Genomic DNA, 24,939 nt, shown 5'->3' on the forward strand with positions numbered 1-24,939 from the left:
TGTTAGAATAATATAAAAATTGTTATTTGCACGGAAACATAAATTAATAAAATATATCGAAATGTGTGTACCATTTATTTATTTTCTGTGGAAAAATTACTTTCAAAGAGTTTTTCGAACTAAAAAATAGTTTAAATAAATACATTTCATAGCACTTTTTAAAAGCATCGTTGAGTACTTACTGTGTTTTGCCCCTTTTAAAAATAATAATAAAAACCATAGTTTTTTTGTTTAATATAAAAATATACAAATAATAAAAACAAACTTTTTATTTATATTTGCGTTCTTTTTTTTAACTGGTGGTAGTTTTGATAATTTTTTAAAGTCAATTATAATACATACAATGCAGGGTCTTTTTATAAAGTAATCATCATTTGTTGTAAATTTTGAAAAAAATTAAAACAATAACCAAATTTAGTCTACGCAAAAATAATGAAAACCAATAAGCAAAGATAATTGTCTTCTTTGTTAGCAAATTAATTTATTTACACATTAGAGCCTTACATTTTGGGTCGCTGCATCCAAAAGCTATGCTTCTTACCCGAATCAGCTCTAAATTTTGGCACAACCTCAAATAACCATCAATTTGCAGTTCAAATTAACGGCTGCTTGGGGTTATGTCAAAATCATCGTATGGTGGGGATAAGGACAAGTGTTCAGTTCTTCAGGTTTTTATTCATCAACAATAATACTCTATTGTTTAAATCTTCAACATTTTCTTTTTCACAAATTTTGCATGAACCCTTTAGGGTTTTCAGGCAGAAACTCAGGATAGTGCGCGATCGGTGTGTCTGTTGAAGGACGCGCCAACTCAGTGTGGGAAATTCCGCGTAACTGCATAGGATCACGCTTGATGCATCACAGAATAAAACGTTGGCAAAGCTGGACAGGATCGAAGGCCAACAGACAGTCTTGCCGGAAACTTGGAAGAAGATCTTTCCGCAGGTCTTCGAGACGAAACTGAACGGAATGGTAGGTAATCAAGAAGCCATGGAGACAATTCAGACGAAAATGTACACCCTTCGAGAAGTACTGCAAAAACTCTATCCTAAGCTGATAAGAAAATAATATAGTCAAAGCTTGAGTGGATCGGCTCGAGGTATTTTTACATAGAACATAATATCCATTAGAACTGTACTACTGCTGTAAATAGATGCTGTAGTCCAATACTGATCGATATTGTGTTTGATGTGTAAATATCTTAAGCCGATGCGCTGAAGCTTCCACCATATTATTTTACTATCAATTTCGGATAGACTTCTTCGCAGGTCTGCTACGTAGCTCTATGTTTTGGTCTGTAAAACCTGCACTTTATTTTAAAAACCTTTCATTCTATCCAAGGTCTTCTCGGAGATCTATGGTTCCAACTTCTTCTTTCAAGTTTCTTAAAAGACTATTCATTGGCCTTTTATCCTGGTCAGCTTTGCCTGAGTTTTATCAAGCCTAACAATAAATTCTTTAAAATGTGAAAAACTGATACCTAAGGGCAGTTAAGAAGAATTTCCAACATTGATTTGGTGGTCCTTTAGTAGACAAACGAAGCGTGCTCTATCCTGCGAATACACCTGGAAGCCATAAAGAATACATGCAATAAATGCTTAGGAAAATAAGTTGAAGATTTAATTATACGAAGAGTATATAATCACTAAAAGTGAGGGTTTTCTATGTAGAGATCATTATTGCTGATAAGAAAGAATTAACTGGAAGAACACACACAAATAAGTAAGAAAAGGATATCTCTAAATTATAAACACAGCAGATAAAAAAATAATAATATAATGAGTATGTCAACATAAACACCCTAAAATATTCAGATCGTTTTGGATAAAATCAATTAAAGGATTAAAATTCTACTATTTCTGAAGACTTCTTTCTAATGTTTATAATATACCATACATATTTAGTTCTCTATTAAGGAAATTAATTGTTTTTGTTTTAAATCGTAAAGTTCCTACCAGCTCAACCAAAAATCCACAACTACAAACAAAAAATGTATTTTTATTATTTGTATATCGCATTTATTTTAAATGTTTCATATATATATATATTTTGCAAATAAATTTTATAAGTTGTAAACATAGAAACATACATAATTTCCATTTATTTATCATTTGATTCTGATTTAAGTTTATTTATTTATTTATATATATATATAATTTTTTTAATTTGCATCAAGCAAATGTTTATGCTTTACATGAACAAACATTTGTTTTGTTTTGTGTATTTTTTTTTTTGATTTTTTGTGATTTTTTAGATAAGATTCCGTTTTGTATAATTCACATTAAATGCTATGGAAAGAAACAATTACATTTAGTTTAATTTATTTAATTAGAAAAATAATAATAATTGGAATATAAATCACTTTGCCTAGTTGGGGCTGCTATAGCCACATGGGACAGCCTACGAAAAAGTGTCGGGTTGAATTTGTTTAGTTGGTTGTGAAATGCAACAATTGGATTGCCAGCGGATATAGCAGCCCCAACTGGGGTTGCCTTGGTTTTCTCGATTTCTGCTTGTCGTATAATATGTTTATAATAAATTGTGTAATAATTCGTATAAAAAGGTTGTGAGAATGAAAGAAGCGTCTGCTGTTTTACATATATCTATGTGTTTTGTATATATATATATTTATATATATATATATATATATCTGCGTAGATTGGAGCGATCAGGAAAACAATTATACAGCACTGAATACTTGTAGCTAGTAGTCTAATAAATTCATACTTTTCGTTTAATTATTCGTTCTGCATTTGCCCTCCTCTGCCCCCTTTGCCGCCCTGGCCATTCACAATTCGGTTACTTTTTAGCTACTTAGGAGTGTCTTTAGTTGGTGCAATTTGTTGACCAGCTATCTACAATCGTTTGTTGGTTGGTTCGAATACACTTTACAAAAAAGGTCTTGTAAAAAATCTTGGGCCGCGGGCGGGGCCACGCCCCCACAAGCTAGTTCTACACGTATTATACACGAATTTTACAAACCCGCCGTGGAGGGCAAATGCATGGAGGAGCCACACACAAAGTAACAGTTTGAGAAGCATTTTGGAACAGGTCTGACAAGTACTGGTGAGCCTTTAGGTTCTGCCGACGGCTTACAATTTGTTTGCTGGCTGCTCATTTGTTTATAGCACATATGGAGATTAGACTTTCGTTTTGTGACAACATATATTATTAGTAAATACCATTATTAACATTTAGCTGTGTGAATGTTTGACGTTGTGGTTTTCTTTTTGTGTACATTTAATACAATTATGGGGGCTTGCCTTCTCATCTCATCTCTCCTCTCCTCTTCACCTCACATCTATTTCTTTTTGCTATTTTTGATTTCCTGTTCTGCTGTTTTTGTATTTTTTCTTTTGTTTAAAATTAGACAATATACAGTTTGATTTTGTTTGATTCTGTTACGGTATATATATAAAAAATACATAATTACAACTAATGGTTTAAATCACTTCTTTGAGACATAAAGTGTTTCATTTTTGTTTTGATTTTTATTTTTTTTCATTTTCGCCTGTCGTTTGCCTACAAATTCCTATGGTGTCACGTTGCACGCCACTTTTCGAGGACCTTGGTGTCCTTAGCCCCTCAACATATTGACGAGCATAGCGACCAGGAAGGTGCCCACGAGGAAGGAGACCACAATGCAGACGGCCTTTTGCTGGTCACTCAGACGCCGCCGGTTGGAGTACAGTGAAGTTAGCTTACCGACGATCCGCCTTAATCCGCCCGCCTGGGCCAAGCTGGAGGAGATGGCCGCCGCCGTTGAGGAGCTGGAACTCGAGGAGCTGATGCCCATTCCGGTGTGCGGATGGTGGGCATGGTGCATGTGATGCGAATGGTGCATGTGGTGCTGATGCTGGTGGTGCGGCTCCGTGGCTCCGGCCATTCCACCTGCTCCTGCTCCGCCGCCGCACGGCTGATGGTGGTGGTGGTGATGATGATGGTGGTGATGCAGGGGATCTGCGCACGCATTGAAACCGGACAGCTCCTGCTGCAGTCGTCCAATCGCCACAGGATCCGCTCCCACGCCGCTCGCTCCGCTGATTGCCGACGCACTCACCGATCGCATGTGCAGACCATTGGTCGAACCATTGCCCGAGGACAGTTTCCGGCTGCTCCTCTGGCTGGTGGCCAGCGCAGCGGGCGGTGCTGCTGTCGAGCCGTGCAGGTGGTGGTGGCAGGTCGCCGAGCTGGGATCCAGCTCACTGGGCACCTGGTAGCGCAACGGACTCGATGGCTGACCGTATAGGAGTTCTGCGCCCGCCGCCACTCGCACAGGACACACTCGGAACTGGTAACAAGTGCCGGCGGCCAGATTGTCAATGGTAAACTTGGTCTCCGGGCCGCGATACAACTGCCTGTAATCCTGGTTGGCCAAATTAACCGGAGCCCCGCTGGAACTGCCACTGGAACTGCTGCTGCGACCCTTGGGCGACAGGGATTCACCCTCCAGTTCGGCAGCGCCCAAGACAGCGTACTGCAACTCGTACTCCACGCGATCGCTGAAGGAGTTCTTCGAGTGCTGCCACTCCAGGGTGAGCTGCATGCCCAGTTGGCCGGGCATCTCCATGAGGCAAACGCTGCCCTCTTGGACCACCCGAGGTGGCTTTATGTTCGCCGGCAGCGTGGCCGAAGTCTCGAACACAAAGTCCTCCGAGTAATCCCCATCGCCGGCCCTATCCGTGTGGGCATAGATGCGGAAGGTGTAGCTGCTGCGCTCCTGCAACTTGTGCACCTTGCACATGCAATTGGTGCCGGAGTAGACGGCCTGAAACTGCTTCGCCCTGGCCACATACATCTCCACAAAGTACTTGGTGAAGTCGCCGCCATTTCCAGTCGGATTGGAGCTGGGCTGCTTGCCGGTTCCGTTCTCGCCCCACTTCAGCTTGATGTAGTTGTGTCCGGCACCGCTACACTCCAGGCGTGGTGGTGCCGGAGGTGCCGGCTGGGTGGTCAGCTTGGCATAGGCACTAAAGGCTCCCGCTCCAATGGCGTTCACCGCCTGCACACGGAACTTGTAGCCGGTTTCGGGCAGCAGCCCACTGACCGTGTAGCGTGTACAGGCATCCGGAGTGGCGATGGTCCGCTCCCCGTACTCAATGTTGTAGGAGCAGATGGGCGAGCCATGGGCCGCCGGCTGCGTCCAGTTGAGGGTCACCTCCTGGGCGGTGAACTCGTAGCCCTGCATTTGCGGAGCTCCGGGTACTGCAGCCGGTGTGCAGACACATATCACGTCGGAGGAGGTTCCCGTGCCGGCGGAGTTGCTCGCCTGGATCCGGAAATGGTAGCGTGTGTAGGGCGATAGGTTTCTCAGCTCGGCGCAGGTTTGCGGTCCCTGATAGCAGTTGTGGAACTCGGAGCTGTTTGGTTCCTTGGCCTCCTGCTCGGAGTCCTCCTCCCTCCTCTCCTGGCTGGCGCTCTTCAGCGTGTAACTGGTCACGGGCGCTCCGTTCTCCTGCAGCGGCGGCTGCCAACTGACTCCCAGATGGGTGGCCGACTTCACCAGCACCCGCAGCTCTTCGGGAACGCCGGGCGCAGCGGCTGCTGCCGTGAATCTCATCCACTGGGACCAGTTGCCGGCACCGATTCGGTTGATAGCCCTCACCTGGGCCTCGTACATGCCACCCGGTGTCAGATCCTGCGCCACAAAGTAGGCCTGTTTGCCGCGGTACACCAACTGAGGTGGCTGCACCTGCTCCAGGCGTCGCATCTGGGCTTCGAACTCCAGGATGGGAGCACCGCCATTGTATTCCGGATGCTGGAGCTTCAGGAGGGCGGCATAGGGCGAGGGGGGATCACTGCAGTGCGGTGGGGGCGGGGCAGACGGAGCCACCGCCTCCGTGGTAACGTGTCCAATATCGGAGTAGGGACTCTGGCCCGCGGGACCTTCGCAAAAGGCTCGCAGGGCGTAGGTGGTGCCCGGCTGGAGTCTCTCACACATGGCCTCTGTCTCGCCGCCACTGTAGATCCTCTCGAAAGCCGGACCCGCGGCACTTAGCTCCAAGTGGTAGCGAAGGATCTCGGCCCCGCCGGCATCGCCTGGTGCATCCCAGCGGGCCTTGAAGTGGGTGCCATGAATCTTGCCCTTAGCATGCGGCTTGCCAGGTCTCCCAGGACGTTCCGCTAAAGTGCGGTAGCTAACCTCCGGCGACCAGGGCGAAAAGCCCGCTTCGTTCTCGGATCTCAGACGGAATTGATAGCTGCTGGCCCGCCTCAACTGCAGGCACTCCGTTTGCAGCTCCGTACCCTTGTAGGTATTCAGGTAGCCATGGCCCGATTCCGCATCCTGCAGTTGGAGTAGGAAGTCTCCATCTTGTGCCCGGCGCTCCCAGCCGAGTTTCAGGGAGTTGGCACTGCTGCCCAGCAGTTGAGGAGGTCTGGGCACTGGCGGCGGATTCCCGGAAGTGCTATAGCTGGCCACTGGGGAATAGGGACTCTGACCCGCTTCGTTGACCGCCGCCAAGCGGAAACTATACACTGTGGTCGGTTGCAGTTTCCCAATAACATAGTGCTTGGCCTTGATCTTGGCCAGCTCTACGAACTTCTGCGGCTGTCCCGACAGCCTGCCCTCATCGTACTCCAGCAGATAGTGCTGTATGCTGGCCCCGTTCGCTGCCGGTGCAGCCCATCGAAGATTTATGGAACTCTTGGTGCGGGAAACCAATTTCGGAGGCGGCGGTTGATCGGGCTCACAGGCTGGGGTGCGGAATTCCGTGGGATCGCTGACCGTTCCCTCGAGTTTCTGGTAGTGCACCTGCAAGCGAACCAAGTAATCCTGGCCTGGCTGCAGATCCTGCACAATGCACTCGTAGGCTTCCCCGCGGTACAGACTCTTGTACTTGCACTGCTTCCCGGAATCACAGAGGAGCACTTGGTACCGCAGCTGACGCATGTCCACCGTTAAGGCATCCGCTATGGCCGGGCTCTCCCAGATGATCTTTGCCGCCCGCGAAGTCACATCTATCACCTCGGGCTTCTCAATGGCTGAGATTTGCTCCACAATGGAGGCCTGGTAGTCCTCCTCTTCGTCGCCGGCCAGACTGGAGTTATCCTCGCCATCCTCGGAGGTTCCCACAGAACTGGCCCCGCCCACACTGCTGCCAGTCCGCTGAGGATGCTGAGGGTTCCCGTTTCTTGGCTGGAGCTGCTGCTGCGGCACCTGGTGGGCCTGCACCTGGTGCTGCTGTTGCTGCGGCAGGCGACGTCCCTGATGGTTGGCCATGTGCAGGTGGCTGGTGTGGTGGGCGGGCAGGGTCACGCCCAGAGGAATGTTGTTATTGTTGTGACCGTTCAGTTCGTTGGCACGGCGCGGAGATGGCGAATGCGGAGGATCTGCACGAGAATGGGATATATTAGTATACATCTTGGTAGGGTAAAACAGATTTTGTAGTTCGCTTAGCTAAGTTTGTTTTATTTTCTGCACATTAGGATCTGCTTTTGAGATATAATCTTTAGATAATACTCTAAATGCTCACATCAGTTTCTAGTAAAAAATCATTGTGCTTTCTTAGGTAAGTTATACGACAAACTAAATTTTAAAATGTAAATAAATGATATAATTAAAATTGTTATACATTCCAAAACCATTATTTATATCAGTTTAAGTGAAAGAGAATTAAATACTTTTCGATCAAGCGTTATTCCTGAAGAACTATAGAGATTTTTGTAGAAATCGATGGACTATATACTGTAGCTGTTAAAATTTACTTTGCGTATTTAGTTTTTTATTTTTAGAACTTGAGAATGATAGTCAATGTTCCCAAGGCTACTCGGAATTTTAAAACAGATGGGCTCTTGGGAGATTTATGATAGTCTAGTTTATATTCAGATTCCACCCAAAGGGTAATATTACTATTTGACGCATTAAATTTACACCTAAGCTAAGCGAACTATGTATGTAGGGTCCTTTGGAAACGGGATACTCACTGGACTCCCGCTGCTTCTCCAGCTTCCTGAGCAGCTTGTTGTGCTGCCGCTGGCTGCGCTCATCCCGGTAGTTGGGCGGCGATGGTGAGTGCGGGGAATGGGGGTGTGTGTGCGAGTGGGCGTGTGAGTGGGTGTACGAGTGGGCGTGCGGATGGGTGGCTGACCCAGTGGGTGGTGCTCCTTGCGGTTGTTGGCCTGTTGCTCCTCCAGTGGTAGGTGGTGCTCCTTGGACCATCAAAGTAGGTGCCACCTGCTGCTGCTGCGGTTGCTGTTGTTGTTGTTGTGGGGGTGGTGCTCCTTGGGGCGCCTGCTGCTGTGGTTGTTGTTGGGGCGGCGGTGGTGCCGGCAAGTGATAGTGTGGTGGCCCATTGCCAGCAGGGCCTGGGCCAGGATAACCCGCCACTTGGGTGTAGAAATGCGAAGCGCCGTTTGCGCTTATCTGTAAAATATTAACAATACATTTAGTAATTCTGTAAAACATTTAAATTTATCTTAAGCAAGTACTTTAATAAGCAGCGTATTCGACGTTTTCCTTGACTCCTCCATTTTCGTTTCATTGAGAGACTATATTTTTAAAACACCACGTCAACATTTAACACGCTGGCTAAAAATATCTTGCCACCGAAACACGCCGACCAAAAAACTAACTGATAACAACTAATTGATTTTCGCATTCTTATCTTTCACAGAATTGCAGAGGTAAATTGACACGTTTCTTATGCGATATAAATTCCTTTGACTTTTTCCTAAGGTGCATTGATTTTTTTTTTAGGAACTTTTTAACCCGAGTAACTTTAAATAAGAACTGAAACGAATGCAATGTTTCTTTAAGAAAAAATATTACTAAATAGTTTTGTTGTTGGCCATAAGAAAAGACTAAAAAATACTTTTAGTGCTGCAAAACGAGCAGAATCCCAGACGCAAGCCACTATTATGGATTTCGGTTAAGATTTAGCTTTGACTTGAACCATTATGGTGAGTAACAGTATTTTTTGAGTGACTACCAAAACACTCAAGTTTCGCAGCAAACAGCTTTTTATTATGAATGTGTTCCGCGGGAAATTTAAAATTAGCTTTTTATTTTTTATATGGCTTAATCTTTAAATATATATATTATGTACAATATATTTCTTATAACGCTTTTAATATTTTAATATACATTAAATAATTTGAAATATAAACAAAAAAACGAATCTATAAATATTATTAACAAATATTTACCCTTAAAAAAACTTAAAACTAAAAGAATAACAACAGTCAATTAGTACAAAATTAGTGTCAAAATGGGCGCCTTGTGCGAATCTCAAACATATTTATTAGCGCCAAACATGTTTGAACCGAATTCTCGACTGAAACGATTTCGCCAGCAAGTCATTAAATAAATTGGTTTTGCGGTATATGGGCAGCGGACAATTAGCCACGCCCGCATGCTACATATATTAACTAAAAATTACCAAAGTGGCCTAACTGATGATTGATAATTTGGCCCACCAATTGCTGCAAAACTGTGGCAAATGTTTTTTGCTAAATTACACTAATTTCACGTTTTTACATGCTCAAAGTTGGCTTTTTGGTTGTGCAATTTGTAGACTTTAAAGCGTTTCTCTCCACGGTTCTTTTGGGATGGTCATAAACTATGAAAAGCCAAAAATATGGGTCAAAGTTAATGAGTTTTTGGCGGTTTATGCTCGAAACAACAGAAATAATAAAGGAGAACAAAAGAAGACGGATTAACACATGGAAAAAAAAACACAAAGAAGATTATAACTTGTTCTGCGAGGGAGTTTCGGTTTCGCTTTCGGTTTTAATGGTGCGACAGATACCGTTATTTCGAGTGCTTGACTCAAGTTGCATAACTATGCAAATTAGCATACAATCAAATTATAAACATTTCAACATAAACACACAAGCGGAAACTGCCATTTGTAAGGTGATGTGTGCGAATTTCTGTGTGTTTCAACCAGGGGCTTACACTAAGAGGGTTTTTTGTGGCTAAGATATCTTGTGGGGCTTATGTTTTAAAAGGAAGAATTTTTAAATAATATTTCTTTTTATATTAATTTGAATTTTCAAACCAAAAATTGGGCAAACATTTAATATTGAACACGCTTTTTTAATCTATGTAATTTATCAATGTTGTTAAATTTGGCATAGAGTTTCCTGAGTTTTTTATTAGGGACCATTTAAGTTTTGAAATCTTAAATATTGTTAGTACATATTTCAATGGATTTTTTACAGCGAATTTCGAAGGATTAAACTGTTTCTTGGTAAAGCAATGCCCGAAAACCACTCGCCAATTTTCCAACTCTTGCCTTGTCGGCTCGAGTGTGTGGTGGCAGCAAATTGTTAATTAAGTCAAGGAAAATTCAGCCTCAGTCAGTCAAGTCGGAATGGCGGAGTCAGTCGAGCAGCCACCGCAGGCACTTTCATTTCAGCAACAAAGCGTGACGAAGCCACATGTGTCCAAGCTGGAATCCGAGGCGGATGAAGTTGTTGGCGCTGCATTAAATCAAGTTTTCCACTGCGAAAACGGCATTAGGAATGGCGGGTTATGTAAAAATGTGACAGCAAAGTTCAGCTCAAGTGGAGTTCAATTAAAAGTCATGAGCAATAATGTAGCCAGCAGCGGGCACGACCAACCAACAACATTTAATGGCTTGCACTAACAAACTTTAGGTAAATCAACAGCTAGTCTCTACAAATTGTTATGCAAATAGGGAGTTTAGTCAGCCTAAACGGCTGTACTTCTAGACTGAGAGTTTTGCAACTGGGAAAATATTTTTAAATCTTTCACTTTGTTTAAATACTTAAACATGTTTTTAACTCTGATTTGAGTAGTGTGTATATATTGAAACTTTATTGAGCTGATTGTGTTATGTTGCATAATTGTGAATATATGCATATATGCGGTTATATTTCATTTTTATTTCTATTCCTATTATTACAATATACAAATAAATCAGCTCCAAAGTGTCAGTAAATTAAAAGCTCTAGGAAACCGCGTAGTCATTGGAATTATACAAATCACAATACAATTAATTTGGATTTAATTGAGAGATTGATAATAAAACAATAACTAACAGCAAACTGGGGGGCCGTTGGGCAATAGAATTTAAATCGCGTTAGGCGCTAGTCCAGAACCGGATTGATAGTTTGGGCCAGGCCAAGTCACGAACTTCAAGCCATCTCCCACTCTTTGGTCAACGATTTTCCCGCTATGGAAATGAAAATATTTCAATTTCGCCTCGAATTTTGTTAACAATGTCTGCACATAAAAGAGATGATGGGAATGTTTATGCTGTACAATGAAATTGTTATTATTAAATTATTAGACATAAGTGGCGACGGGAGCAACAGATGGGGGCTTGAAACGTGATGTGAATGGGTAACGCTCATCTGCTTTGGTTAACAAGATATATATTTTTTTTGTTCGTTGCCATTTTGCAAATTAGCGAGGCAATTTAAATGGAATGTTGCCCCAACTCTAAACTTGGCATCACCATGGGAGCGAACTAGTTCCGCATGTTAATGGGCCTAATGAAAAAATAATGAATGCAATTGACAGTAATTTGTAGCAGTCAAATTAAATTAAATTTCTCTAAATTAATAGCTAATTCACATATAAAAAAAAATTATTTGGTAAATGAAGAATTTTAGAAAAGGCTAAGCAAATATTTTCATATTTTCTATGTCTATAAGAAAAAGTCCCTACTTTGAAATATTACTAAAAATTGTAATTGTATGTACGTGCAAACGTTTTATCACTCTATAAAAATGTTTGTTTTTTTCAGTTGGGAATTTCCCACAAGTCAGTTTACCATAACTTTTAAAGCTATGACTTGAATAAATAAAATTCTGTTATCAAAAATTTGAATTAATTAAATAATTTTTGATGAGAAAATATTTTAAAAATAAATGAATCAATTTGAAAATTAAATATTTCAGCCCCGTAACTACTATAACAATAAAATGAAAAGTTAAACTCTATAAAGGCAACTATTAAAATTAAACACAAAGAAAAAACAACCATTGAAAATCGAAACCTACTTAAAAATAAACCGCATTTTCCTACTCTACGTTGGCAAACACCTTTCTAACTGGTTAATTAGCATTCTGTGCAAATTTCTTCGGAGAACAATTGTCAAAGCTCACACCTAAATGACAGCTCGCGAACTGCAATGAAACAAATTCGGACAGCAAATAAATTGCCTCAGAATGCATTTGCCATTCAAATATTTGCGAACAGTGAGTCAGAAACTTAGCAAAGCAAAGGGGACTTTGGAATTGTGCGAAATGGACTAATTAGTTAGGTAATTTCCACACTTTGCAGCCCCTCGTGAATTTCCTGGTTTTAGGAGAAAGGCAAGCAAACAAAACGATATTGCAGTTTATAAACTAAACTTAAGTGAACCGATATCTAAATAAATTATAAATGCAAAAGCGCCGACAGCTGGCCAACTGTTTTTCTGCTTCTGTTTTTGTTTAAACTTTACTTTAATTGTTGTTATTGTTTAGGTAAAAGTTTACCCATTTCAGCCATTGTTTCGGTCCGGTTCAGTTTCATAATACATTAGCACGAGTCTGGTTGCAATTGAATAGTTTTCAGTTTTCCAGGAACCGCTTCACCCGGATCCAATCCGGTTTGTTTGCCGCGTATGGCGACATTTGGTCAATAAATTATTTTTACAGACGCCCCCAATGGAAGTTTCGCTCGAAAATCGAATGAGCATCGGGGTATTATTGCTGCTGATTGCTGGTTGTTCGCTCAATTAGCTGTCAATTAATTGATAAGCGGAGGAAGTCCCGCCAATCGTATGGAAATGAGATACTGTCTTCCCTTTCCGATAGGAGTATACTACGGCTTTATCAATTCGATTGCCGTTGGTTTGCTGTTTTCCGATTCAGTTTGAAGTGTGCATCGGTATCATTCAATTAATTTACAGGAAGTTCTGTTGGAGATTTTTAATCTGATTTTTTGTTCTGTGCAACCGAAAGTACTTCACGGTTTTGAGAACCTGCTCAATAATGCTGAGAACTAAGAAAAACAATTGCTCAAGTGCTTAATTTAATGATTATAAATCCATTAACAAGCAAATTGAGTTTGATAATTTTTTCAGCTTGTTTTCAGCTTTTTGGTAAGGAACATTTTATTAAAGTTTTGTTTAATGGTTGGATGTTTTATGAATTTTGAATTTATTAAAAAAATCTTTATTATGGTTTGGGGTTTTTTGGGGCTTGTACAAATTTTACCAATATAGCTAAAAAAAAAAATACACAACTCAAGCTCAAAAAAATGTTTCCAAAAATCCATTAAATAATATATTTTTCATATGGATATTTATTAAAAGAATTTAAGAATTGAAATACCTTTGTAAAAGAAACCACTTATAGACTTTCTTACAAATGTTCGGTAAAATTAATTGCTAGAAATATTGCTAAATAACTTTTAAAGCATAGTCTCTCTCGGACTTTTTATAAATATTTTAAATTTAAAATTCCTCAGATCAATCGCCAAAGTAAGTCCAAAAAAATCAGAACTATTTATTCATCAATGTTTCCTTAGGTTTTGCTTGCGATTTTCTAATTTCGCCTTTGAAAACGATGTTTTATTTAATTTAGTTTAAATCTTAAAAATACCCAGATTAAAATGACAATTTTCTTAAAATACTAAAAAGGGCACTTACGAAGGGCGCTGGATGGAGGTGTCCCTGGCCGGGATGCAGTTGCTGGTACTGCTGCGGCGAGAGCATCACGTGGGTCAGCGTTCCGTTCTCGTTGACGTACTGCGGCACCTGGACGGGCACCGGCATCGGGGGCGGTGGTCGGTTCTGGGATACCATCTGAACCGCGGGACCTGTAAGTAACGAGCGAAAAGGGGGACAAATTACTTAAGATTCTATAACAACCGGCAATATGCTGATTATGTGTGCTAGTGCGACCATTTCGCAGATACAATATAGTACGCATACACATGTAAATATATATATATATATATGTATAGTCATGTATGAGGGCACAAGTTAAAGCAGGCGACAGCTGGCGCCAGCGAGGCGACAGCGAGACACGCGGGAGCAGGGACGAGGGGGAGGGGAGGAGGGGGGAGCGCCAGGACATTGCCAGGACAGCCATTGCTGCTTTATGTCAGCGGCGATTTCTCTGTGTTTGTTTAATGGATATCTCTGTAGCATTCTCTCGGTCTTTTTGTGGATGTGTGCAAATATATATACACAGCAAGAAATTCAGTTGCTATCTCTGATAAAAAATCTTCTAGGTTTTATCATAGATGTTAATAAATATTGCTCCACAAATGTAAATATTTTTATCAGGCTTAACTTTTATACGCTTCAAAGAAAAATACACATATAGGTTTCTATAGTTATCGAGTTGAATTTTGGTAGACCAACTAAAAATGTAACCTGTTGGGAAACGTTTTATTTATATTTACAAATAAGATTTTATATTGAAATGATATCAATATATAATTACTTTGACCTGTACTCTGCAATTCAGGAATGAAATATTGTATTTTCTTACACTTAAACTTTATTTGCACAGTGCATACATTTGAATATGTATGTTTGTGTTTGCTGCAGCCAACAAAATGCTTGACAGAGTCTGCCAATTTCTGGCTCCCTTGTCGCCTCGAACTACTCAACTACGATACGCATACGCACCGTTGCCCAATTCCGATTTCATTTGCAATTTAAGTCTGCCCGATGATTAATATCCAACCGGCCCTCCCCGTTCCGCTCCTGTCATAGGCACTGCACTGCCCCCGTCCTCTCGATAGTTGGCTTTAATAAATGTGTTGGAAACATAGAAATCTCTAGAGCAAACATTTCTTGGCAGCCTCATTTCGTGTAGAGAAAAATTGAGATATGAAGAGCGAGCGAGGGGTGAACAAACGAAGTTTTCGGGATTCTTGGCAGGGCCATCGGGTTCGGAATCAGAATCATAGCCTCAGCATTGTCTGGATCTGTTTCGGGCTCTGGTTTCGCCACTGTCATTAGGACGAGGGATTGGGCGGGGGATAATACTAATACTAGAACTACCATTTCCATTTCCATTGCCATTTCCATTCCATCTGGGGATCCATTTCAACTGCAACGTTGTCGCATGTCATTGCCACAGAATAAACGACAGCAGACCGCCCCGAAAGTTGCCCCCTCAAACATTTCAGATATATTTTGATTTGTGGATTTGTATTGCTTTTCAATTCTATTCCTTTTCAGCTTGCCTCCAAATTTTTTTGGCTGCAATGCGACGAAGAAAATAATGGAAAAAGCTAAAGATTGGGAATGAGCAAACATTTGTTAACAGACGATGTCTGGTTGAGATTAGCGCATAATTCGGTTTGATAAATGATAAGGCACTCAATGTCCAGCAGGTCTTGTTTGATAAAAATGTATTTGAAGCGGAATAATTGAATTATTATTGTAATATATTGTTAAATACCATGATGAATACATGAATAGTTTATTTCTCAAACATATACGTTTTCGTTTTAACTATTTATCATATTGAAGCATTAAATATTAAATATTTGCCCTCTTTTAATGCCGCTTTCTTAAATTCCCACGCTTCTCCATACCCATAAATATTTAAAAACGAGCTGAAAAAAAGGATTCAGAAATCCATGTTCATCATAAAATGCATTCTATGTTTGCACATCAATATGGATGGGTTAAAATGCAATCCCCAGCTGCAGCATTGCACTTTGCATGCCCAGGCACGTAGAAAGAACGTGGCCACGCCCACTTGTGGCCCCTTTTCACATTTCCCCACTTCTATTCTTTTTTTTTCGCAGCATTTTCCCTGCCTTTTAGTTTTTTTTTCTTTTTTGTTGCGCCTTCTCTTCTGTTTTGCTGGCTAAACAATGCAGAGTTGCATTTTTTATGGACACCACGCGGCGTATGCGTAATGTCGGCTAATGGATTGCGGGGAGGTTATCGTGTGGTTGTGGGAGGTGGATGGGTGGGTATTCCCCCCGCTTTCGCTTTAATAGTTAAACTGTAAACTTAACGGTAATGCGGCTGCTAATACGCTTAGCCATGTCTCGCACTCATTGAGGCCGAAAATGCTGGGCCCCGCCGTTCAATCAAGCGTTAAATGCCATCCGCCGGCAGAATTTACTAGACCAGTCCGCATCGTCCATTTGTCCGGAGTCTCTTGATCTGCTCTTAGGTGTAAAAATGTTGGTTTAGTGCGCTGACGCATAATGCGACAGAAAAAGCGGAAAACCGATGATGGCTGATAAACTGAAACCAAGAGTTTTCTCCCTTCTCACACAATACCCAATGCAGTTAATCATTCTGTAAGGGGGAGGAGCGAGGAGGGTTTTTCACCGGTTTTTAGGGGCCGGAGAAGATTGTCTGGCCAGGAAATGCACACCGTTCAGAGAGCGAGATAGTTGGCAAGTGAATTTCCCCTCAAGTGTTAAAAGGCAGCAATTAGTTAGGCGAAAGAGGGTTGGTTACCGCCGGGGGATAGCTTATCACTTGGCCAGCAGACAGACAGTTAAATTAAGTACTATACTTCAGCGACTAGACCGCCCCGGTGTTTCCCCGCGAATGTCTGCAACTTCTACTCAAACTTAATTAATGCTAAACTGCTTAAGAAGAGATTTGGGGTTCGGGTTCTGGCAGAGGAGCCTTCGCCAAGGAAAGTGTAAGTTATTCAGAATTTCCAGAAGGTGTGTATAAACTATTTAGGGAATTTAAATATTCTCAGCTAAATAGACTTAAGAAAAAATTGTTGTTAAAGCTTACATATATTTTACTAGACTTTTCAGCTGGAAAGCTCTTTTATCTTAAGGGCCCAATAATAATTTATTGGCTCTTATACTTAAATCTGACTGCTATAAAACATAATAATGTTTGTAAAATACTTTTAATTTTTGGTTTATTTAAGCAATAATGTCTTATATATTTTTATATAATTTTAATTGTATTGTATTACCTAAAAACTCAGGTATCTGCCTTCGTCAGATCATCTTATACTTTAATTTTCTGCCCTGCTGCGTTGACCTTGTGACTGCTCCCCCTTAACCCTCTTTGCCCCCCTTTTCCCCCTTTGGCACCACCCATTCCTTTGCCACATAGTGTCAAAATAAAGTTGCGGCTCAAACGCGTTTGAGCTAATTGCAAATTGTTATTGCTTTCCTGTTGTTACGCATTGTTGAACCACTTGGCTTCCTATTCTCCTGCCCTCAGTCTGTCATTTGTTCAGTTAGTCGGTGTCGAGGGTTCGGGGTCGGGGTCAGAGGTCAGGTCTTTTGTCTGGCGGCTCCGATTGTCGGCAGCACGCACACGCAAAACACGCACAAAATGTCTATAAAATTAATAACAATTCGGTTAGCCAAAAGCAAAACTTTGATTGAGGATATTCAAGTAGACATTGCCTCGGATCGAGTATGTTGCTTGATGTGTTCAAGTGAGTTATTGTCAGGGAATTTATCTTATTATACAAATATTTTATAAATTATTCCCATCCACGTTTGCCTTTGATGAATGCCCAGGGAGTTGAATAAACTTTCGATTGTCTAAAGCTTGATTTATGATTCTTTTCGATTGGAGGATATGCAAATGATTTCTGTGGGGGTGTCAATTTCATATTATATTATTGATCGGAAAACTCGATTCCCAGGGGCTTTTCTTCACTCACTTTGATGTTGTCCATAATTACCCACCAAATCTGGACCAATTTGCGGTTAGTTGGCTCATTATAATCAACACTTTTCCTCACTTATCTCACACTTCCATCTGAGGGTAATTGCGTGTCTCTCTCTTTCTCCAATTCTCAGTTTCCCTTCAAATTCCCCATTTCCCCCCGTTTCATCTCCAATTAACGATGCGTGCGCAATTATCTCGATAATTATGATGAAACAAAACACGGCAAAAAACAAGAAACTAAATAGCTTTCCCAAAATGCAATTAGTGCAGAACGTTCACGAATTCCAATATGGAAAGCTCTGGCAGAAAATTTCTTAAAGAGTCCTCTTTATTTTGCCAACGACATTGCATTAATTGCGCATACGCCACGTTAAACGCTTGCCCACAAATTGACGGCAACAAAATGCTCTAAGACTCATTGATTGATGGTTTGTTAAGGGGGCGGAAAAGCCTGGGGGGAGGAAAATGGAAAAGGAATAGGGGCGTGGAGCGGGAGTTTGGGTGGCGCCACCTAGCGCCATTTGCCAGTCTGCACGTGCCGCACGTTTTTATTTGGGCGTTTCACTGAGCGAAAAAATCTGTTTTTGTACTCAAAGAAATCGTTAAAACTAATCTATATAATTTAAATGGTATACTATTTTTGGTTGCAAATAAATTCAAAAAAAGTTTCTTTTAATATAATATTTTCATATTTAAGGAAGTTGGAATAGTAACTCTATTGAAAATGTCTGTCTGAACGAATTGTATTTTTTTTTAAGGCAGATCTTTAGTAATACAGTAATACTTTTTATAACGACTTTAGAAACGCGTTTGTATTAAGACAGCATTTTTTCAGTGCAGCCAGGACACTGTTTGTTTATTTGAATTTCCAATATCTTGACGAGGCAAACACACAGCCTCTGTCCACTTTTCCCTCCTGTCATGCAAATATTGGCTTTTTGTATGTCACCTAGGTGAAGTCCTCATAGACAACGACAAAATGGCTCAGCAAAAAAAAGGAAACAGGAAAAGCGTTGAAACAGCCGTGAAATTTGGTGTCAGCAGCCAGGGGAAAAGTGGGCGCCAGCTGTGACCGCCGCAGTAACACCCACGCATCTACACCCATTTGCCATACACATACACATATACATATATACAGAGCCCGTCAACACATTATGCCTTCATTTATACTTTATGATGAGTAAATATTGTTATTAAAACGAAAAATTGCGCTTTGTCTGAGCGATAAACCAAGGCCTCGCCATCATAGCCCGCCCTCTGACCTTCGTCTGTGACATGAACAAGGCTGTTAGTCAGCATTTGGTTTATTGGTTTGGTCTCTTCCAGCCAAGTTGAGTTAGGATGAAAGAGGGTTTTCTTGCTGGCTTTAAATTAATGTGTTGGCCGTATCAGGTGCATAATGTATCAGGTGGATGGCAGGGCTAATGGCGCGTATTTTCGGTTTAGTTACGAGATTTATACCGATTAGTGGGATTTTCAGGAGGTGGAGCAAGCAATAAGGTTAGCGATGTTAAGAAGGGGAATTTAGGAGTAATTTAAGACCGTTTAAGGGATTTACTTGCTTCTGAAATGTGTTGAAAATTAATTGTTTTAAAGTCGTTTAATTAAAAACTATAATTAATGGGTTTTAAAGTACGCCCACCCTAACGTCACTAGAATACGATAATTTTAAGTTAAAATCACTTTTGTGGACTTAAATTAAATCTTCGGCTATAATTTTAAGTTAATTTACCTTTAAAGATTTAGCACAAAGTTAAATTTAATAAATGTTGCTCAATTATCTCCTATAAATCAACTGGTTAAACATATAAATCTTCAAAGTATTGCAAATATACCGCAATCACTTTAACGAATTGCAAAGTTTCGCAAATATTGGTTTCCCAACCTCAAGCTATAATTTTGGCCCCCTGCTCGAAATCAATTATGGCTTCATTTAATCAGCATGTTTAATTATTCCTGGAAAATGCCCCATCCTGGCGATTCTAGCCACAATCGTTTACACTTTCAATTTGTTGCACTTTCATTCCTGATCCGCACTTCAACTTCTTCACCCGCTGGGTTTTTGGTTTGTTTCGATGTTCGCCATTGGGTTTTCGCATTACCATAAATGCATGCAGTGCTTCTTCTTCTTCTTGGCCAACCCTCCGAGCAATTAACAATTAGTAGGGACTGTATTCCACCCACCGCCTCCTCCTCGCATAAGCTCCAATTCAATTAACTTGCCCACTTAAGCCAAAAAAAGAATGGGAAGGGCAAAAGCAGAATTTTCGTTGTTCTGTCCAGAGTATCTACATCGGGAAAAATCTTTTTCAAATTAAAATAGTTTTCGAACATGAAATGTTAGGTTATGAAATCTAAACTCATTCATAAACAGCTTGCTAAAAGATTAAAAAGGCTATTAAGTTTAAACTATTTATTGATAATCCAGTGTTTTGACTGTTACCTTAAAAAAAAAAAATATAAACTTGACATAAGGGTTTTTGGTTTAGATGTTTATTGATATCCCAGTGTTTCATTAGTAAAGGATTTTTTAGTTGAAACTTTACTGAAAGTACTTTAACTTTAAAAATGAAATATAATTTTTTCAGTGTGAGATGCCGTTACTGTCGAGAGTTCGCCAATTTCATTCTGCTCTTTTAATTCGGCACCCCTCTTCCGTTTCCCTTGAGCCACCCCCTCACCCATTTGAGTAATTCCTCTTCTGCCCGCTACAATGGCATTGACATTAAGAAATGCTAACCCGCAATTTGCAATTTGCCAGTGAGCGGATAGGAAAAAAAACAAAAATTAAATATTACTGAGTGGGAAACAGAGGCGAGAACCCGAAGTGGAAAGGAAGAAACAATAATAATAACAAGCCAAAGCGAAACAAAAAAGAAAAAAAAGCGAAGAAAGCGAAATCAGCGTGTGGCGCATGAAGCTCATTAAAACACGAAATGGAAGACGAATGACCAACACCAAAGGAAGGGGAAAGGCCAGTAAAGAAGCAAAAAGAGGGTAGAGTGGGTGGCCAAGAAATTATTTCGAAAAGTAGTACACTCAGCCGAAGAAAAACATTTAAAAGCACGTTTTACAATACTTGTTTTGCGGGCTTGTACTCTAAAATCTGAAACATGATATATTGTGTAATATTAATTCACTTGTAAACATTTTATAATAATAATTTGTAATCCTTCAGCTCCAATTTTTTCAATCAATAAGTTTTACACCCAAAATACAAAACGACAAAAATTATCTGAATTTCAGAAATATTCAATTATTTTCAAAAATACTAAAAGTGATTAAGTGATTTGAAATCACAAGTAATATTTATAAGGCACTCCTAAATAATATTCTAGTACTTATAAACTTTTTTTTGAGTATAGTGAAGCGAACCTAAAGGAACGCAAACGAATAAAATCAAATTTAAAGCGTGCGTAATTAATTTTCCGCAGACTTGACTGCACAGAATGGGGGCGGTAACTAAGACAGGGCGTGGTCTTCATTCGGGCTATAGGTTAACCGTTGTTTGTTTGTTTCCTTTCTCTTTGGCTTTTGTTTGCTTTGTTTTAACCCGATGTTTTGTTAACTTATTTTTGCGGAGAAAGGGTGTAACAGGATTTCAAGAGGAGTAATAGTTGTATTCATTAGCGAAGGGCGATATTTCGAGCGAAAGTGAAGGACAAGTATGGTTCAGCTAGATCTCAACCTAATGGTTATAAATTAATTTTTGGAATCGATTCTTTATGAAAAGTCATTCAACTCTGTTCGGGGATTATTAAAAGAGGATAGCTATTAAAAAAATGTGTAGCATTAAAAAGTTTAGTTAAACAATTGTAAGACCTTTTTATTAATTAGTATACTTCTTGTACTTCATTTAAACTTATCCGAAAAAACATTTTTTAAATAAAGAAAAGAAATGACACCAGGCTGTCATTTCGTATTCAGTACAAAACATCTTCAAAAACCAGCATCTGTAACCCACAAAAAACCATTGTTTATCGTGTAAATAAACCCCCCTTCAGATGATAAATATTTGTTGGCCAGCGGATAAATAATTGTTGCTTCTACCAGACAATAATACCTTTTCGTTCCCCATCCCATTCGAGCGTATTTAAGACCACGACTTTTGCCTTTTGGCGGCACTTAAATTTCAATTCGCTGTTGTTCTTGACTTTTACGGCTTTGGTTTGTAGCGTTGGATTTTGTGGACTTTGCCAGCTGGCCATTTAGACATTGCTGTAGCCAAAGCCGAAGCCGTTGCCGTTGCCTTTTCGACTGAATAATTAATTTTATTTATGCCGCGACAAAAGATGTTGCTGCGCTTTTTTCTTGATTCTAAGCCGCAGTGCTCATAAATTGTTGAGCGCATGCAAAAGCAAAAATGGGAGGGGCAGTGAGGTAAGCGAGAAAGGGCGGTACAATTAGTTGGCAACAAGATTCAGCCAAAACAAAAGTGAAAAGACAAAATAAGGCTATGTTCGCTGATAGCCGAAGCAGAAAATAATTTATTTCCCTTTGCAGAGCAAAAAAATCAAATTCACAAATGTGGTTAAAATAATAGAACTGAATATAACGTTATTATTAATGTTAAAAAGCGAAACCCATAAAAAGGAAATATATCTTAATATATATTACATTCATATTTAATGTGGGTTGATACTTTAAAAATTTTAAATAATATTTTCCAAAATAAATGACCTTTCCAATGCTATTATTTCGGCCACAACTGTCTAGCCACACGCATACCAATACTAATGGCAATTTACGTGCTGCGCCATTTTGTCCAAAAGAAGATTTATAAGGCCGCAGCCACTGAGGATACTTCAAGGACAAAACATGGAAAAACTCCCCAGAACAACAAGAAAATTCAAACAGACTTAACTCAGACGCAGACCAATAAAACTTGGACAGGAAAAAAAGCCAACAACAGGAAAACAAATGGCAACCGGAAAATCCGGGGAAAAGGGCCGGCGGGTGGTCGAGTGTGTGACCCAGTACAGGTGATAAAGGACACGCAGGCAGACAGAAATTCAACAATTTGCACCTGTCACAGTTTGAGCGCCACTGAACCGCAGCCAGATCAAATGTTTGCTCAGCTGTTGAGTTCCGGTGCTCCACCTGCCACCATCCAAGGTGTCGCCCCGGATTTGGGTCAGTGGGATATATATGCCCGGGGTATATAGACTACCGTCTTGCGGTCATTGTTTTCTTGCCTCTCGAAATGGTTCTCGTCCGTCAGTCGCTCGCTTCGCTGATTTGTATGCTAAGGCCTTTGGGTTCGGACAAGAACATTAATCACAATAACCTTAATTAATCATCCGTTTTTTTTTCTTGAAGAAAACCCTTTTAGGACCAAGAAAATTCAAGCGTAAAATACAAATTAAACACATCTAATTGAAGTTTTTTATACGGCAGGAAAAGGTTGATTATTTCAGGGAAATTGTTTCAATTTTCCGTAAGCTTTGCTTTAATTGTTTTCGGTAATTGAAAATTCAGTAACGTTAAATGGTCTTTGCAGTTTTTTAGTAAACTTTAAAGGCAGAAATAGGAAAATCAATTTAAATGAAACCTTTTTTTCAGATTCCTCTTCCAGCATTTTATGTATATTTACTTTTGCCAATATTTAATTTATTCTTATAAATAAATTTTTTACATTTTTTTCCTATCAATATGTATGTATGCAATGAATTGTGTTTGTTTACCAAAACTTTTGTGAATTAATATTCTAGCTGAAACAAAATTGTTTGGCAACTTTTACGTGATTTAAGCTCAATTTATTGACAGCTTGCGAGTAATATTAACTGCCATCCACATATGTCACTTCAGTCCCACCCCCTTTTCCTATCATCGAGATTCAGACAGACTAACGACGCCTGTTGTTATGTGTTGTTTTTGGAGTTGTTGTGCCTGTCAAACCGTAAATGGCGTCACTTTGACAGCCACCTAAATATATATGGATATACAACGCCCTTTCACCCACTGTCCATCACCGATGTCGTCCTCATCTATATGTTTATGGATTTCAATTTCTTTTATTTAACATATTTTATAAGCGTTTTATGGCAATATTAATTTTTGTTTTCATTCCATCCCTGCTGTTATTGTCTTCACGCCCCTTAAATGAACATTGATTAGTGTGGGTTATATACAGAAAAGATCGCAAACGAATATTAATAAAAAATAAATCACAGTTGACAGAGCAAATTCGGTAGAGTTTAATAAATTTGACAGATGCCGACACACTGATTTAATTAGAGTATATTAAGATTCAAAATGAAGTCAATTTCTTAATCACATTGTATTGTCTAACAATTAACATGGCATTCAAATTAATATATGTAGTTTATAATTACGTTGTTGAGAGTCGCAATCAGCTTATAAACTAAACTCACTTTACAGTTTTACACAAACTCAGAAAGACCAGAACAATCTTAAAAAAGTCATAATGCCTTCGAGTATACAGCCATTAGTTTCCACTTTATAAACAAGAATTAATTAAATTTTTTCTTGACCAGCAAATTAAAAATCATTATTGTGCCAACAATTTATGGCAGAAATTTGTTTGTTAATTATTTGCTGCTTTGCCGTCTTTGTGTTTGTGGAGGGCGACATTCGTCAGAAATTTCCAGCAAATTTATTTAGTAATTACTTTGTTTGTTTTTCAACATGGCCTTTGATTGAATGCGTTTCTGGCGCTTTGTTTTTGCAATCCGCATTTTTATTGAAATTGTTTTTTACGTTTTATTAGGATAAAATAATAAAAATGATTTATATTTCACTGGAATTATATACAGAATTTCGTTCGGTTGGCAAGCCTTTGGCAAACATTTCGGCACTTTTGGCTGCCAAGCAAAAATTGTTTAACAATTTTTTTTACTTCGATTTCTTTGCTTACTTCTGCACTTCATTGTGTTAATTATATGCTGGCTGCTTATAACAATTTTTTTCTTCATCTCTTTGCGTGAATTTTTGTTTGGTTTTGTTTAGTTTGTTTCCTTTCTTCATTTGCGTTCGTTGAACTCGCTGGATTTTTTCGGAGATGTTGTCTTATTATTTTTTTTATTTTCTGTGTGTTTTGTCTTTTGCACGCGCCTCGTTTGCCTTTGATTTTTTCGAGGGCCCGAACTGAAAAAAATGCCAAAGTTGAGCGCTCCGAAGAAATATTTGTATTTTCATTGTGGCCGAAAATGTGAAAGTTTTCGACAAATTCGGCTTTTTATTCGCTTTGCTTTCTTGTGAAGATCGGTGTAGGAATTGGCTGGAAAATGGTTATTGAGACTGGAACGAATGAGGCTGGTGAACTCTTGACATACAATTACGCCAGTTGTTAATTAGGTGGGAAAAATTATTTCGCTTTTTG

General features: G+C 39.9%; 1 protein-coding gene across 5 annotated transcripts in view; it reads right to left on the reverse strand.

Moving 5' to 3' along the window:
- Positions 1–3,151: 3,151 nt before the first annotated feature.
- The window catches only part of LOC108044465 (fibronectin type-III domain-containing protein 3A), a 131,646-nt gene continuing 109,858 nt past the window's right edge, over positions 3,152–24,939 (reverse strand). For 4 of the 5 annotated variants that reach the window (XM_044459442.1, XM_044459444.1, XM_044459445.1 and 1 more), the window contains 3 exons: positions 13,611–13,780; positions 7,927–8,365; positions 3,152–7,332 (listed from right to left, as the gene is read on the reverse strand). In XM_044459442.1, the coding sequence (XP_044315377.1) occupies positions 3,578–7,332; positions 7,927–8,365; positions 13,611–13,780 (4,364 nt within the window). In that variant the 3' untranslated portion in view covers positions 3,152–3,577. Of the gene's footprint in view, positions 7,333–7,926; positions 8,366–8,430; positions 8,795–13,610; positions 13,781–24,939 lie in introns of those variants that run through there. The other variant, XM_017119165.2, reaches the window with a different exon arrangement.

This window comes from Drosophila rhopaloa, unplaced genomic scaffold, assembly GCF_018152115.1.
Source record: "Drosophila rhopaloa isolate 14029-0021.01 unplaced genomic scaffold, ASM1815211v1 contig_2, whole genome shotgun sequence".
NCBI lineage: Eukaryota > Metazoa > Arthropoda > Insecta > Diptera > Drosophilidae > Drosophila > Drosophila rhopaloa.